The sequence below is a fragment of the Chaetura pelagica genome, unplaced genomic scaffold (assembly GCF_000747805.2).
Source record: "Chaetura pelagica isolate M959 unplaced genomic scaffold, ChaPel_1.0 scaffold69, whole genome shotgun sequence".
Taxonomy (NCBI): domain Eukaryota; kingdom Metazoa; phylum Chordata; class Aves; order Apodiformes; family Apodidae; genus Chaetura; species Chaetura pelagica.
Genome location: NW_009970724.1, coordinates 11,026,261 through 11,043,665, shown reverse-complemented (window position 1 = coordinate 11,043,665; position 17,405 = coordinate 11,026,261). Strand labels below are relative to the sequence as shown.

The 17,405-nt window shown below is 35.6% G+C and overlaps 1 protein-coding gene across 1 annotated transcript in view; it reads left to right on the top strand.

Moving 5' to 3' along the window:
- The window catches only part of CDC14A (cell division cycle 14A), a 56,830-nt gene that overhangs the window by 13,265 nt on the left and 26,160 nt on the right, over positions 1-17,405 (top strand). Inside the window, exons 4-5 of the mRNA XM_010006659.1 lie at positions 3,971-4,063; positions 10,400-10,479. Of these exons, the coding sequence (XP_010004961.1) occupies positions 3,971-4,063; positions 10,400-10,479 (173 nt within the window). The remainder of the gene's footprint in view (positions 1-3,970; positions 4,064-10,399; positions 10,480-17,405) is intronic.

Below are 17,405 nucleotides of genomic sequence, written 5' to 3'. Positions count from 1 at the left end.
AGGAAGCAAAAGGCACTGCAGATTGTTCTTCTCTGGAAATCCAGCCTCTGCTGCAGGATGGTTGTTGTTGCCATAATGCAAGACAGTGCTTAAGCCCAGAGATGTTTCTGCCGTGGACTTTTATTAAATTTAAAACTTTTATGAGTAGGAACAGGAGAAATGACATTGTAAGATCTCTTAAAAACAATCTGAGCCCATAAACTGCCCCTTCAAGTCTTTCAGCTATATCCGTTTCTCTTCTGGGAGAGGAATTTGACATGGAGGTATTTTTGTGCTTTTCCTTTCTCAGAGTACAAGTGGGGAAGAAGGGTTCAGTTTGAAATGTGTTAATGGCAGGTGAATATTTTAAAGTAAACTGTAACTTCATGCTGACTGATTTTAAAAAGAGTAAGTAGTTCTGTTCTGATGAGCTGAAGAATTTATTCAGAAACCATTTGCTGAGGAAGTTGAAGCTCAAGTCCTGGTTATGCTTTACAGGAAAACCTTTCTGACCTTGTTACATTTATAATGTTTTGATTGCTGATTGCTATGGAGATGATCTTGACTAGCCAATTCATCAGCAAGAAAAAAATTCTTGGCTGTGCATCTTCCTACTTGTTGTTTGAATTCTGTTTGGGGAAAATATGCTTGACTAAGCAACTGTGATTAATTTCTGAAATTTTTTTTTCTTCTGGTTTAAATAAGTTGATTTCATAAAAACTGCTTTAAAAAACCTGCTGTGTTTTCTGTGTGGGTAGCCTTAACACAATCTCAATAAATCCAGAAGCAGGGATAATCAGAGAGCTAGTGTTGTTGAGATAAATGATACAAATGCAGAAGATCAAGGGCAGGAGGAGGAAAGGTCTGGCAGACTTAGTAACTATGGGTTAACATTTCTTGTATGTGAACTGTATTGCTGCTGAATCGGAGTAAACTGCAGTGCATGCACGTAGAGCTATGACAACTGGAAGTATCTTCTTTAGGACAGCTTAAATTTTTAGGTAGTTTGTTTGTACATGTTATAATGCACAATTTTCTATGAACAGTTTACCAGCCTTATATTCACTGCCATTTATATGTACATAATACATGTATATACACATGTGTATATAAAAATAGTATTTCCATTGATGCAGACTTACTAAACACGTTGCAGTAATTTCTTGCATGAGCAGTCCAGATATATTAAACCATATCCATTAAGTAAAATACTGTAAAATAATCTGGTGATTCTAAACAGATGGCAATCTAGTAATTGTACACAGTGGCACCCTCTAAGCCTGTCATCAATTTCTGTGCAAGTAAATATCTCTTGAGATCTTCAAGAAACAAGAAATTATCTATTATTTTTTTTAAAGTAATCTCGGACTGAAAGTGTGTTCTGTAATCCTCTCATACACACAATGAATTAGTTTTATCACCTAAAACAAAACCTGTCATGCTTTTCATGTAATCTCTGCTTTTAGTTCAAAAGATTGTCTTTGAGTATATTCCTCTGGGTTATATCTTGACACATACTCTTCTGTTATACTGTTACATCTTGTCTTCTAACTATGTGTGAAACTGCTAAAATGTTCTTACTGCTAAAGAAAAAATAGAAATATCTTTAGGTCTTTATTGTGTGTTTGTTTTGTCTTAGTAACATAGTTTCAAAATCTTTTTTTCTATGTTGCCTAATTATAGCTATTGTGTAGACAATTTGTATTGAGAAATTTATTGACAGGTATTTGTTATTCAATTTTGTGTTAAAACTTCAGTCAAGATTCAAAAACCATGTAAGTATTTCATCTAGCAATATGGCTTTGAAGGATCAAACCCTTATTTTGAAAATGAATCAATGAAAATATTATACTCCTTTCATGTAAATATTCTGGGAACTTTTGGGGTGAGCTGTCACTTTTTTTTTTTTTATTGTTTCAGGTACAAAAGCATCTCAACATTTGAATGACTTGATATACCCATATGATTAAAAAAGCCATTCTGTAAAACAAAACAAGAAATATGGTCTTGTTACACAGAACTTCTGACTAGGTAGCAGAATGTGCTTTTTTCAGTTTTAGAATGTTATTTCAGGTGAACTGTAAACTGTTGCAAAGAACTTAGCTTTAAAATTAGTAGTCAACAAGTTATAATTGAAGTTCTGTCACTGTTGCATAACTACTGTAATCTTATCCCTCCCACACATCATGGGTGGAATTGCAGTTAGAGAACACTAAAATTAAAAAATTGAGGAGGGGGAAGAAAGGAGGAATCTTAAAATACTGGGATTAATTTTGTCAAGTTTTAGTAACAATTGAATGCTTCACTAATTAAATAACTACTTGTGCTTTGTACTTTTGTCTGTACACTGAGGGAAATGTTGCTGTTGGTCTCAAGATACAACCTCTTCCAATCAACAGTAATGAGCTATCTTGGGATTCACAGTCCTACTTAGATATATTCAGTTGCAGTAATTCTTACTCCTTCCACCTGTGGAAATTGTGGATAATAAGACCAGACAGGAATGTACAGTTAGAACTGCTACTAACGGTGTTATTTCTTTGTGAGGTAGGAGTAAGATGCTGGCTATGATACATACTTTGATTTTTCTCCAGGTTTTACCAAGTCTTTGTTTTCTTGCAAAATTTGTTTTTTTTTGCTAATGTTTACAGATTTGTGCAAGTGAAATACAGTTGACAGGACTTAAGTGCTGCAAAGTTGTGTTTTATTTAATGTATCTCCAGCCCCCAGGTGTCATCAAAGCCAAGAATAGGAAAAGTAAATTAAAGTTGTCAAATTTGAGTTAAAAACCTGAAGTTGGGTGCCAGTAGCATTGGTAAAAGGGCAGTTTATAAAATGTGCAATTTTAAAAATAGAGATGTGCTTCAAAGATTTAGAAACAGAATTCAGTTTGTCAATTGACATAGTGGTAGTGTTTCAGAATATAATGAAAGCATAGCAATTCATGAAGCTAAAAAAAAAGTCCATAAAGTGTCCAATTTTCTCTTTTAAAGTGATAATTTTATTTCTGGCTTTTAGTAGTTTTGCTGCAGTTTGTTGTTATTGTTCTTTTCTGGTGCTTGTTGGTCTTGTTTTCCGTGGGAGTTTTGTCCACAGGATTCTGACAGAGGCTTATTTTCTTCCTAAAGAAAGAATTGCAAGTGTTACTTGTTCTGTTTCTGCCTAGCCTCTTTTTTCAGGCTTTTTACTTCTGCGGTTATTTTTTTTTTTTTCTTGTAGATTTTTGCTGTTGAAGCTTTCTAAAGATGTCTGTCATCCCATTTTAAGTAGTACAGATGGAAGAGTGGTTTAATGCTGACCCAGCAATTAGGCAAATGACTAATGCCCATTATTAACTCTTCTCCCTTTCCAGAAAGGGACAGGAAAAAGAATAAGGGACAGAGGCTTACAGTTGGGAATCTAAACTACACAGCGTCAGTGCAATGGTAATGATAAAAAAGAAAATAATGAAATATATAGAAATATATCCAAAACCAATATTGTGTGCCCCTGGACTCAGCAGCAGGCAGGAGCTGGATGTAGGAATGCATGGATCAAGACCAAAGGCAGAAGAATGGATGGGATCATCCCAGAATTGCTTTGGTTTTTCTCTTGCCTTCTCCACAGAATTATGTGCTTAAAAGAGATTTAACATACAGGAGGGTGTTTTAGTCTGAAAAATTCAATGTCTTTGATCAGTGTTCATAAGCTATTCTTCCAATATTTAAATTTGGGAAAAAATGAACATTTTGATAAACTGCATTTAGTAGGATATTTTTGCACAGAAAACTTACAACATCTGCCCTGATACAGTGGCTATTTCCCTGCACTTCTATCTGTAGTGCAAGAAGATTGGTCATAGGATCAGTAATTTTTTTTTTTCCTCTTTAATTTAAAAAAAGACTTAATTTTTCTGCCTTACTTTTTGGTTTTGAAAATGTGAGTTTTGTAAGTATTTTAAAATATATTCTTTCAGTAAATATGCTGTCTGTTTGGTTTTGTTTTTTTACAGTATTTCAGTCTATCAAGGAAGAAGATAGTGTATTATACCAGTTTTGACCAGCGGAAACGAGCGAATGCAGCGTTTTTAATAGGTGCATATGCTGTAAGTATTATTTATCACATGTATGCTTCTAACCTTCCTTAAGAGGCATCTGCTATGTGTAAAATAGCATCTCTTGATGGTCCTTTAGGGAGGTAGGCAGATTGTCATTTGATTCTTCTCTACGCTGTCTTTGAAAATTCTGCTTTATGAGTTTTAAGGGAAGCACTTTATCACTTAACTCCATTTACTTCACTACACAAGGAGTGGCTTTGGTGGACCATGTGCATGTTTCTCATAGAATAGCATTTTCATGAATGTCAAAAATGCAAACCACAAACTTACCTCTAAACTTGGCGGTCTTAGGAACAACTGCTGCTCGTGGCACTAGGGAGATTTATACTGGGGGGGAGAGCTTTTTCTCACAGCCTTTCTTAAAATTACTAGACCAGACACATAACAATTCTTGTGTGGATTTATTTTCTTGGTTAATTTTCATAGCCTACCCAGAATAATAGAAAAATTGGAGTATTTCAACCTTCTGATATTACAGATAATATGCAATGTTCAGAACCATCTTAGTTACACAAACCTGATTGGTCACCTATGTTGCGATAGTCCCAAGCTGAGACCTGCACAGCTACTTGCGTGTCTTCATAGCAGTGTAGCTCAAACTTCAATTTCACCTTCCTGCTCTACTGTCCAGAATTGGAGCACACTTGTAGGAAACTCAGAGTCTGTGTGGTAGCATGTTTTATGCTGATGAAGGATTGAAACTAACAACCTGCTGGTCCTGAGCAGACATCCACATAATCAGCTGAGTTCTAGAGGTCTTTGTTAAGTCAGACTTTATAGTATGTGAAAGCTGGTATGTTTCTTTCAGGCCCAAGGTCATGTTGAAAGCAAAGTGCAGTAAATGCAGGAGATAATATTGAAATAATTCAGGTTGTGGATTGTTGTAATTAAACAAAATGTTTTACTGCAAGGATAGGGATACTGTGTAAATGCTCTTGAGAAAAAAATATCTATTTAAATGTAAATATGAAAAAATAAATGGGTGTAAGTTCAAATTTTAAAAACCTTTGGGTTAGTTTTTTAATACTTGTGAGTAGACTAGATGGAGCAGCAAAAGGAGTAGTAAGAACAAATAAGTTAGAATGTTATATAAGTTTCTTAATATTTTTTAGAGGGCTATTTGTAATAACATTTGAATTAATATAAAATTGTTTTTTATGTTCTGTTTAAGGACCCTCCAAATTTGGTAGTGTCTCTTAAGCTTTACTGTTACTTCAGATCCAAAATCTGTTGGAATTGTAGCATCTTCAGTATTCATTTCCACACTCTAATTTGTAAAGTCTTCAGCTGTTCTCTTCAGACCACTTTTTTGTTTTCATCATTGTATCTCCAGTTCTGTATTTAGAAAGATTCACTTTGTTTTAAAGCTGGTCTCATTAAGTCTATAGCTAGAGAATACTCATCTAGCACGTATGTAGATTACAGCATCTAATTACCTTCACTGGATTGCCCTTGTCTGATCCCGTCTTCACCTTCTGATACATCTTAAAAACAGAAAGGGTAGGACACTGGCATTTTGAAGGAGATTAGATTACCTTCTAATTCTCCTTGTCTAGTCCTTGTTATATGACTGTCTCATCTCAGTATCTCTTCTCTGTGGATAAAGGCTTAAAAGGCCCATATCAGTGTTAGCTAGACCCAAGGAGAGAGCGCTCCTGTCTGTAAAGAGAAGTTCTTGCAAAGCCAGGTTGTAGGAACAGAAGGGTAAGGAGGTATGTAAGGTGCAAGAGAGAGCTCCAAGTCAGAGGAGTGATCAGCTAAGTGAGACTGCCATACTTGCAGTATTTAAGACTTAAACACGTGGATGGTCTGGTAATATTTGGTAGTCCTTATCTGAAGGAGCTGCTCAGCAGCTAAAACAAGAGGTAGGGCATGCACGGGGTGGGGAGGGTTGCAGAAATGCCTCTAAAGATAAAGTGAAGCAGGGGAGCACATAGTATGTGTATCATTGCGTGATTGTGTATTTGCTCCTTAATAGGTATCAGCACATCACATAAAGAGTAGGTAGCTTATGTGAACAATAAGGTAAATTAGTGTACTGCATGCACATGTGCCCCTTGCCTAGCCTGTTTTAAGATGCTTATAGGTCTTCATTGGAAGCATATGCACGTGATCCACATCTGCATTTGATACTCTTGTTCTGTCAGACTAATAGGTGTTGTATCTTCTGATTATTGAAGATACTATGTAACCAGAATAATTGTTTGCTAATACAGTGTTAACAGTATGAAAAAGTATTCATTCTCTTGTTGAGAACACTTTCCAGTTCATATCAACTTAGTGTAACATGGGAAAACAGTTTGCACAAAGGCACCAAATATGTTATATGTCATCCCAGAATTTTCTCTATAGATGTGCATTCCTAAACTTGAAGTATTATGATAGTCTTCTAAAATAATAGAAATTTTGGTTTTGTACTACAGAGAATTAGCTTTTATAATCCAGACATATTCATTTCACAGTCAAGAAATAATATTTGCATTTTTGGAGTGTCTTACTTGTGAATGCTATGTTCATCCAGGTGCAGTAGAGGTACACTCTTGGGTTACACGATAGAGTGGTTCCTGACCTGAAGGAATCTAATCATAGTCAGTAAAAGAACTGACAATTCAATCTATTACAATTTGAGTATCCAAATTGTGACTGAAATATATGTACACTTTGATTTAACATCTTCTAGATTTTACATATTTTCTTTGATTGCACAAACTTTTTGAGACCAGAAGGTCTTATAACTATGAAGTATACCAATGCATGAAAGTTAATTGAGAAGACTTGTTTTATTTGTCCTGGTGTTAAAACATTAAGTGTAAAATGAAACGTGGAAAACAGTGGATCAGGTTCTAAGAATGGATTTCCAGTAGTGATTATGCAATTCAGAATGTTCCATTAAACAGCTGCTTAGACATGTTGAACTGAAATACCCCATAGCTATTACAGTATTTTAATAAGAGAGTCATAAGTTTAAGCAAAAGTCAAGTCTTAAACCTTAACTGGCAGTAGCTTTCATGTTTGAAAATTGCATCTCAGGAATGAATAGGTGTTTTCTGTTTCAGTTTTACAGGGAACTTCCAGTACATTTGGGCTGATCATGACCAGTTGCTAAATTATTGACCTTGCTCTGTAGAATTCTGCAAAGAAGGTTCTGTAATAAAATTCAGGTTAAGAAATAAAAAGAATAATTATAGGGTTACAGAACAAGGGATCATGTGGACTCCTCTGATCTTACAGAGAATTTCATTATTTTCCTAAATGGCCAAGACTACAACACAAACTGTTCAGTGATGTCAGAAACAGGGTGCTTCTAGGTTTTTCCAAGTATTACCAGGTGCCACAGAAGATATTTTGAAGCTAGTATTGCTTTACTTTCCCCTTAATCTGTTTGGAGACTTATTTTAGTTGTTAGGGATTTTATGTAGTCTTCCACAATAGTTAATAAAAAAAAAGTATGACTTTAACAATTTTGAGTAGTATTAGAAGTATTTTCCTGCATACCAGGACCAAAGGAGCTTGATTTGACTCTGGTCAAATCCTGGTTTGTCCCTATAAGTTTCTAGGGGGAAGAGGAGTGAGAATGAGGAAGTTTAACTGAATTATACTGAACTGATTACATGAACTCCCCATGTGTCATCAAATAATTCATTCTTGGAGAAATAGTGGAAACTGCATTTTCTTCTGTCTCATAACATATGGATTAATTGAGGGGTATCTCTCTCTTCCTATAGACTTACAGTATTTTCTGTGTTTCTTTTCTGGTTGCAAAGTAAGTAACCCCTACCTAATTGTGTACTGTGCGATCTAGTAATTCCTTGGGTAGAAGAGCTGGAGAAATACTAATCTGTTTGTACCAGTGACTGCTCCTGCAGAGAATTGGGACGAGGGAAGAGAGAACATAGGTTTATTACACTTGCTTCTCTGATAAATATGGAGCTTTGATTCTACCTGTCCTGGTTTGAGCCAGGAAGAAGATAATTTTCCTTCTACATACCTTTTTTTTTTTTTTTTTTTTCCCTTCAGTAATCTTTGTTTTAACTAGTAGCAGAGAGTTCCAGCTAGGAATGATAAGAAATGATGGAATGTTTTTCTAACTGCTCTGTCTTCAAAGTCACATCTTTACTTTGCTGGCTCAGACACTATGGGGAGATCTATGACTCCCCACATAGGAGGCTGAGTTAGACAGAGAGCAAAATTGGCCAGATATTCCATTCCATGTATCTATGTAAACTCAGAGGAAGGACAGAGATCACAGAAGACAGTTTCCCTCCTGCTTCTTCCCTTCTCTCCCATCCATGGCTGGTGTCTGTGGAGGACTCTGTCTGTCCATGAATGTCAGTCCCTAGGCTGTACATCTCCTGACTCTCATCACTCTGTGCTTTCTCCAGCAGCAGTCCAGGATTTTTCAGGACTGTTTGCAGCTAAGGAGAGTGCTGTGGGAGTTGATCGGGATGGGGGGAGGCAATAGGGATTCTGTACATTTCCTGAATACATTTGTATATAATTGTATATGTTTTCTTTTATCATTGGTGTTTAATTAAAGCTGTCTAGTTTAGTTTTCAATCCAGAGCATCTCTCTCCTAAATCTCTCCTTCCCTACCTAGGTGGGAGGAGGAGGGAATCAAGAGCATTGTTGTCAAACTAAGACAAGCAGTGACACTACCCTTGTAGAAGACAAGTAGTAGTTATCTCGCAATTCTTCCAAGATCAAAACTTGATTAGTGGACCAAAATCTGACTTTGGAGCAGTCCTGGTGAAACTTAATGCTTTCATACTGTGACAAACTCTGAAAAGAGATCCAGCAAGCTCTTTTTTCTTTTCCTTGTAGGTAGTAGATGGGCTGGTCATGTTTCTTTCTCACAGTTACCTTAAGATTCTGTTTTGATAGTAATAGCTTTTATTAGACTTCTGTAATGCCAGTAGGGAGAAAAGCTGTTGAGTTCTTAAGTTTTTTATTTTATCACAGCACATAACTGGGTAATAGCAAACTACTAGAGCATGGGTGTTTTTCCGTAATTAAAAAATATTAATTAAAATGCTCAGCCTTATATGAAGTTTTGAGACTTTGCTCTATTGTAATTGAAGCATATCACACTACTGCTCAAATTCAGGTGGATCCCAGTCTGAACTGCACTCCTGGGTTATGTGTTCCCAGGTGCAAGACCTTACACTTCTCTCTATCAACCTTCATAAGGTTCCTGCTAGCCCACTCCTCCAGCCTGTCTAGGTCATTCTGGAGGGTGGCTCTCCCTTCTGGGGTGTCAACCTCTCCACTCATCTTGGTGCCACCAGCAAACTGCATTAGGGTGCTCTTGATCCCAACATCCAGATCACTTACGAAGTTGTTAAACAGCATTGGGTCCAATAAGGATGAACTTTGTCCTGTGTAAAATGACTATTGTAAGAGAAGAATTCTAATATGTTCAAGGGCAAAAGATTTATTCAACTTTTAGATTAGAAACTAGCCTATGTCTTAGTTAAGACAACTGTTATTAGAATACTTTAAATGAAACAAATATGTGTAGAGCTATAAAATAGCTGTGTAGGTGCTTGTTGTAAGGTGAGTTTGGGGAAAATGCCTAGGAAAATTGTGTGGCTTTGAAAAAACATGTTTTTGCACATGAGAGATGTGCCACTCCAAAGTGGATGAATTTATTATTTTTTTTTAATAATGCACCTTCTTAATAGGTATTCCAAGTTAAATTCATTTATGGCCAGCTTTACTGTACAAGTAAGTATTAAAATGCAAAAAGTTGTGGTTATATTCTAACTTCTTAGTGAAGTAAGCTGAGCTGATAGTGTTCAGTGATAGCAGAATGAGTCTTGGCTAAGGGCGTTACTTTAACTGTATATTGGTCTTGCATTAATAGGTTCAGCTTGTTGAATTGGATATTTTTGTTTATTAGTAGTTTGATAATGACAATTAGGAATAAAAAAATACTTGTATTGGAAAAATCTTCCATTGAGCTTTGGTGGAGAAATGTTTCCTTTTTTGGCTGCTGTGGTAATATTTTGACTTGTCTGAAGCTGGACAGAGAGCTCCCAGCATAGATACCTTTTCTTTCATCTTACTAAGTCTCTCAGTTGCAGCAGTATGTTTATTGATTTTTAAAGGGGGGAATGACACAAACATCCCAGCTTCTGTTAATTTCAGAGTCTTTTACTTTGTATAGGTATGTAATTTCTGACCTAAAAATATTAGGAGTTGATAATGAAGGACTATAGCATACAATCTTAAGAGTTTAGTGGGCTTGGAGAAGTGTACAATGTGGTTAATGACTTTTCAGGTAGGTGGCTTATTTTTTTAACCTCTCCCTACACTCTCTTTAGGTAATATACTTGAAGAAGACGCCAGAAGAAGCTTACAGAACACTTTTGTCTGGATCTAATCCACCGTATCTTCCATTTAGGTATGTAAATGTGTGAAATGGACCTAACTTGGCTTTTGGAATTTGCAAAATACGATTTTTTTTTTAGGTTGCCTTTCCAGAAAAGTGTTCCATATCTGATGCAGATATTTTATCAAAATGACTAATCTCCAGAAAAATATTTTTTACTTATGTTGGAATTACTTGATCTGTGTTGGAATAATAAAGGCATTTCTATTGATTTAAGTTTAAATAACACTCCCTGTACTGCAAACTGTCAGGTTCAGAAACTAGTTCTTTAGCATGTTTGTGATTTAGCAATTAAAACTTTTCTGTATCATGTATTATGATTTACTATTTGGGAGTCATTCAGATCCCTTAAATTTCCTAGTACCTAACCAGCTAGACTTATGAATGAAGGGAGTTTCATGCTGTTATATTTTCTCTATTTTACAGAACTAGTACTGATGTTCCAGTTGTTAATTGCTTTTTCTTTGTGTTTTCAACGAATCATAGATAATTTCTATCAATCTGTTTTTATTCACTGTACTAAGGTCATATTTAAAGTTGAATCTGAGGAGCTTTAGCTATCATGCCTATTCAATAAAGAGACTTGCAGATTACTTTCATTGTGTGAATTGTGAAATGCCTTTTGGACCTTATGAGTAAAAATACCTTATACTATCCTTATGCAAACAGAAAAGGAAACTTGAAGAAGGTCAATGTCCTCTTTATATTTAGGGAAGTCAGTGTTTTACAAGTAGTGTTCACTGTCAGTCAGTGCATTTGTAAATGCAAACCTACCTTGTGGATATCAAATCATCTGATCCTGCAACCACTTACCAAAGGAAGATTGGATTTTCTCTCTTCTCATAGCTTGTCCAGGAGCCAGCTACAGTATAAACTGTTGGGATGGTGGATTTGCATGTGAAGATCAGTTTGACTTTGAAATCATAAGCTTTGGAACACTTATTAAATCAGTGATTTTATGGGCAGGGAGTTTATACATTCACTTGGTTATCAATGGCTGTCCAAAGCCAAGAAGTTCACTGAATTACATTTATTTCAGCTAATTATGAAAGGTACTTGGTACAGTACCTTAAAAAAATCAGTTATTATAAACATATATTTTTAATATCTCAAAATTCTATATAAAGCACAGGAGTGATAATGTAAGTTAAACAAAGAATAATGTATAGTTTTGCTCACCTTTTAGGTTCTTTGGTTCCTGATCTTCTCCCAGTTTGAAATAATTACACTAGTCCTTTCCATTTATGGAAAGTTGAGCTATTGAAAAATTGCTACCAGAATTTCTTTGAAGCAAATTCATTATTCTAAGCATGGAAACAGTGTCAATACATTCTTTTGTCTCCTTATTTTGGGGAAGCAGAAAGTTAAATATTTCCCTGCAATATTTCCCTTTCTTCTGGGGATTACTACATAGCATTTGAATATAGTCTAAAAAAGCCTGATTCTCCCTTTCATGTCAAATTATCAGTGGTTCAACTTTGACAGGAAGATTTCTTTTATGTAAGAGCTTTTAATATTAGTGATTGAAATTTCTCAGAATCTTAAGCTTATTTTATTCAACTCTTGCTTAAAAAGCAAAACTCTCTCAGTAGTGGAGGGTGTGTGTTACCTGAGAATAGCTGTATCTTGTTCACCAATCAAAAAAAAATTACCATTTGGAATTATAGTAAATTGCTATGTCTGTATGTTCCTTTCTCCCCCACCAAAGTAAAGAGGTTCTGACCAAGCAAAGAAACTTAGCTGTCAGATCCTAAAATTGTAAGGCAGAAAACTTGGGAGGAATGGTTTGTTTGCCACACAGTCTCATGGGACCCTATTTGCTCAGACCAAAGGTTTCAAAAGCTTGTCTTGCAACCAGTTCCTTCTAATAAAAACGATGATGATGACAGTAGTAACAATAATAACAAATACTATTTCTGCCTGATTGGTAGGGAGTAGTGGAAGTAATTTGCTCCATGATATCTTGTGAGGGTGGTAAGAACCACAGTAAAAAATAGCTTAATACAAAGAGTATTTCATGTTTCCCAGGGGACAGAATACTAACTGAAAACATTGAAGAAGAAATGTCCAGCAGAGCAACAACTCAGGTTTTTTTGCAGTCTGTGTTTTCAAAGTTACTACAGAAGTATAACTTCATTCTGTTTGTCAGTTTCAGAAGAGGGGCAATAAATACATAGTGTAGGCAGTCTTCTGAAATGTAACTCCTCCTCTGCAGTCTTTGCCTGTGTGTTTCAAGCCCTGGGTTGCTGGGAGATAAATGATTGACTAAATTCTAAAGCTTTTTTGGGAGATTGTATTGGTTTTTTTGGTAGGTTTTCTGTGATGTGGTTGGGGTTTTGGTATGTTTTTGCAGGGGATTTTGTTTTAATGCAAAGCTTTGACTATTTTAAGTATGGGAGGGAGGCAATCTATTTGAGCAGAGCCTTGGTGTTTCTAGAAGGAGTATAGCATTATGAGCTTTTGCTAGAAGAATTAGACATCTTGATTTCTTGAGTGTTCATTCTTACATGATGTGGCACTGGAAAGCATGTAAGTTTCTTTTGGAGCTCCTTTGGACTGTGTCAGGTCTTGGCACTGGATTAGCATCTCAGCAGATTCTGCTACCTGCTGTACAGTTTGTCCTGCTGGAAAGGAAGGCTGTGGGATCAATCTGTACAGAAGGTGAGACGAAGAAGAGTGAGGAAATAAACTGAAGGATTCTGACAAGATAGGAGGCTAGGTAAGAAATGTGGAGTCTGGTAGTTAGGGAAGGGGGTATTTGGGATTTGAATTCCTGGGAAGAAGCTGGAATATATGCTTAAGGAGCTTGAGAATTACTGGGGCAGAGAGAAGGGCAAGTAGATCTGATGGGCACCTGCAGTGAAACAATCTAGATTAGCTGGAAATAGGGAAGAAAAATTGTTCCTCCTTACCTGGTTTTTCAAGGTGTTTGATATTTTTCTCCTCCTGACTGTTCTAGGGTGTTTGAGGTATCTCTGGTGCAAAGTATAGCATGATACTGAGTCTCAAGCAAACAAACTTCTGCTGAAATCAGTTGCACTGCCTTAGGGAGTGTTATTTGCTTGCTATCAAGCTATACTGTGAAGAAAAAAGTTGGTGCTCTGAGAGAGATTGCACTCCACATGTTTAGTATTTTGAAATGAGCTAAAATGACTCTTAGGTACAGTGAAAAATGTTGGAAAACAATGAAACCAAATGCCTTATCTCTTCTCTCCTCTTCTAAGGTCTAGAAAGGAAATCCTTTGAGAGATTCATCATTAGTATTCAGTTCTTAGTGACTTGAATTTATTCTTGAAACCCGCAGCTTAGATATTTTATGACTTCTGTAGTATAGGTCATCTCCATTTGAGTAGTTTCAAGTACAAGGGTTTATCAGTGAGTAATGATCAGATAAGTGTTACAGCTAGACTAATTAACAAGGTTGGTAATTAGTTATATGAATTATCTTTCATTTGAATAAAAAAATAGACAACTTTCAGTAAGTAGAAGCTGTGGCATTGTCAGATTCTTCATGGAGTACGGAGGTATGTTTGCAGGAAGTGAACACTGGGAAACTGATCTACTTTCATCTAGCTCAGTGACCTCAAAACACATTAATCGGCTTAGATCTTCAGCTGGTATTTCATTTAAAGACAGCTTCAGCAAATACTGTTCCAGAGTGGAAGGAAGTCAGAGTACTCATCTTACAAAATAAATGGAAATTGTTTGGGTTTTATAATTGAAAAAGACAAACCAGGAGGGGAAGGCACTACTGTATTTGATACACTTTAATCCTATTTTTGCCTGATTCACTGTCACTTGATGATGCTCTAGCCGCTTGAAGATCTTGTATCTTCTCACTTCCACTGAAGAAAAAGGTGCTAACACTATTTTAAATTATCATAAAAACCAGTTTTGTATTGTGAAACTTTCAGACTTTTTACTCAAAATTACTCTGTATTGACTTTATATCAAAGAGGGAAAAAAATGTATTTCAATATTACTGTGTTCAGTCTCTAGGGATGGCATGAATTTCAGAGCTAGATTTTAGTTTGTAGCTTTTGGGTTTTGTTTCTTTATGGGCAAGTGCTGAGGCAACAAACTGTTTTTGACAGTGTTTAAAGGTTTGGTGAAAAGGAAAGCATTGTGCAGTATTGAGGTCAGCTACAATAACTGTGAAATGGGATGTGGGATTTGCTGCTCTGTAATGCCCGCTCAGATACTTACTCCATCTGTGTCTCATCAAAATGCTCACATTTTTCTAATTTTGAAAAAAGAGTACTATCAGGTTATACTGTTTGAAAATCAAGGTGGTTATGCATTTGCCCATAAAAGACAAAAGAGTACTGTAATGAAACATGATCAGCAACAGAAATCGTAGCACCTATGCTGTAAAACTGTGCAAATGTCTGTACCTGCTCTGTTTTGTTCTTCTTTTTGTTCAACTTGGAAGGTATAACATTTGAAATCCAAGCAACTTGGTTTTCACCGATTAAAAACACCTAAATGTTTTTGTATATAAGTAGTTTGTTTTATAAGTAGTCCCAGCAATTAAAAAATTAGTAGTGTTGTAAAAGTAAGCACATGTATTAGTTGTCTGTAGGATAGAACACTGTGTATACAATTGATAAAGGAGAAGAATAGGTTTAAATAGGAGGAATGTCTGAAATGACTTTTAATGACTGTGGCCTCAAGGAAAAAAAAAAAAGCCAAACAAAACTAAACAGTTTTCTGTTTTCTTGTTTTCCAAATTATGATAGAAGGAACTTTTATGATTTGCTTGTGTTTTCTTACCAGAAGATACTTTGAGGGTCAGAGGAGGGGAGAGAGATCATGGCAAGGTCTGACATCATAGGCTCAGATTTTGCCGTGGTTCATCAAACATCATGGTTTCCCTTGAAGTATTAGGCAATATTAAGCCACTTCTTCCAGGTGTTATCTCAGTAACGTGCTGTTCTGTCATTCATACCTAGTGTTTGTTTACAGTTTCATTACATTATTGTATGCTACCAAGAAAGATGGGCATGTGAGTTTTTCAAATGTTAACTCTGTGTTGCATTTATTTGGAAAAAAACCCCTACATTTGAATACTGCTGTTCTTTGAGTTTCTTGGAATTTGGGATCAAGTTTAAATGGCTTTTTTAAGTGCTCATTCCAAAATGTTGCCTATTAGGAATTCCCTGGCATTCAATCTTTTTTATTATTTCCACACTGTGTGTGGATGCAAGTGTTGGCAGAATTGTTTTCTCCCGTCAGTCAGTACAGCTGCTTTAGTGGTGAGGTGCACAGCAACAGAAATGAGACACTTGAGGCATGGATGAGGTAGGCAATAAATGTTAGCTGCCAGCATCTGTGCACTCCACTGGTAACAGCAGTCTGTGGGAACTGCAGCTAAGAATACCGTGCACCTGCAATTGTGATAGGCTTATCTTGTACATCTAGGTCAAGTTCAATGTCCTCCCTCCCTCTCTCCTCTCCCTTCTCTCTCTCACTGTCAGAGCACTAACTATTAATGGTTTAGAGACGGTGCCTTTTTTTCCCCAGTATTGTTTTTATGTACTGCAGTATCAAATATCCTATTAACTGAGGCAGTAGTAAAAAAGTTATAAAAAATCTATTATTGTTATAACAAAATAACATTATATATGGAACATGTCTACTATAATAGTCTTCATTTTTTTCCTGAATACTTAATTTTGTGTTCTACATTGTTCTAAGTTTTGTTGTTTCTGTCAGCACCTTCAGAAAACTCTTAACAGCTTTTAAAGATTTTCTGCTGTGTATTTTTCCCATCAGGGCCTTAAGATTTTTTACTCAGAAGACCTTTTTTGCTAAAATGCTTTTGTGCTTAAATGATCTGTTATCGAGCTTTGTCCTGTCAAAAATGTATTGTCTGTAAAGTTTATATTTTACAGCTGTGATGTGTTCTGCATATCTAATGTAACAAAAATACTTCAATGGCTTTTCATTTAAAAAATCTTCTTTGTTAGATTTGGAAATGAAAGGTTTATTCACACTTCAAAATTCCCATTCTAATACATTGTGGTTAAGTATTTTTTAGTAATCTAATAACTTGAAAGCTTTCCTAGAGTAGCCTGCCTGTATATATGATACTACCTAATCTGTAGCTTTGAATTTTCATAAATTACATTTTCTATAAACACTGCTTGCAAAAAACTGCTCTACTTATTCTGCTTTTAAAGAATTATTGAGAATAATCTGCTCTTCAAGTACTTGGGATTAAAGGAGCATATAAATATAAAAATTTCATGCTATTAAGTAAACTTTTAGAAAAAGAAAGTTTTGAATGAAATATTAACATTTTGAATAATTTATCAATTAAAGATGTATCTGCCAGAAACCTAGAATTTTGCCATTCTAATAAATTGCAGCTCCTAGGATTCTGGATAAGATAGTTTAGAGCAAAACTGTAAAAGATTCCTTTAATGAGTGATTAGGAAATAATCTGCCCAGGCAGAATTTTGTTAAAATGTGAACTGGTCTGAAGTGGGCTTTGAAAAGCGCTTTTTCCACTATACATTTTACACTATACGTTATCCATACTATACACTAGCCATATTACACTATACATTATACATGCTGGGGTTTTTGGTGATGTTATTTATTTTTGTGTTGGTGTCTCTTACTACTTGAATATATTTTGCTTTGAGGTATCCTGTCATCTTTTAAAGAGCAATTGTTATTTTCATAGCAGCAGAACTAGGTCAAATAGTTTTGCATTCAATCATATCTGTAATGTGGCATCAAAACTAGAGCCTGTAAATGAAATCCAAACTAGTAGTTTTGTTTGACATTGTAACTCAATTAAGACTTGAATAATAGTTAGAGCAAGTTTTGCTTTATTTGTTACTATGCTTACAGAACTGGGAGAGGATGCAAAGTTTCCTGTTCCAGGACAACATAAATAATTTGGTAGAGGTCTTTTAGTTGAATGATGT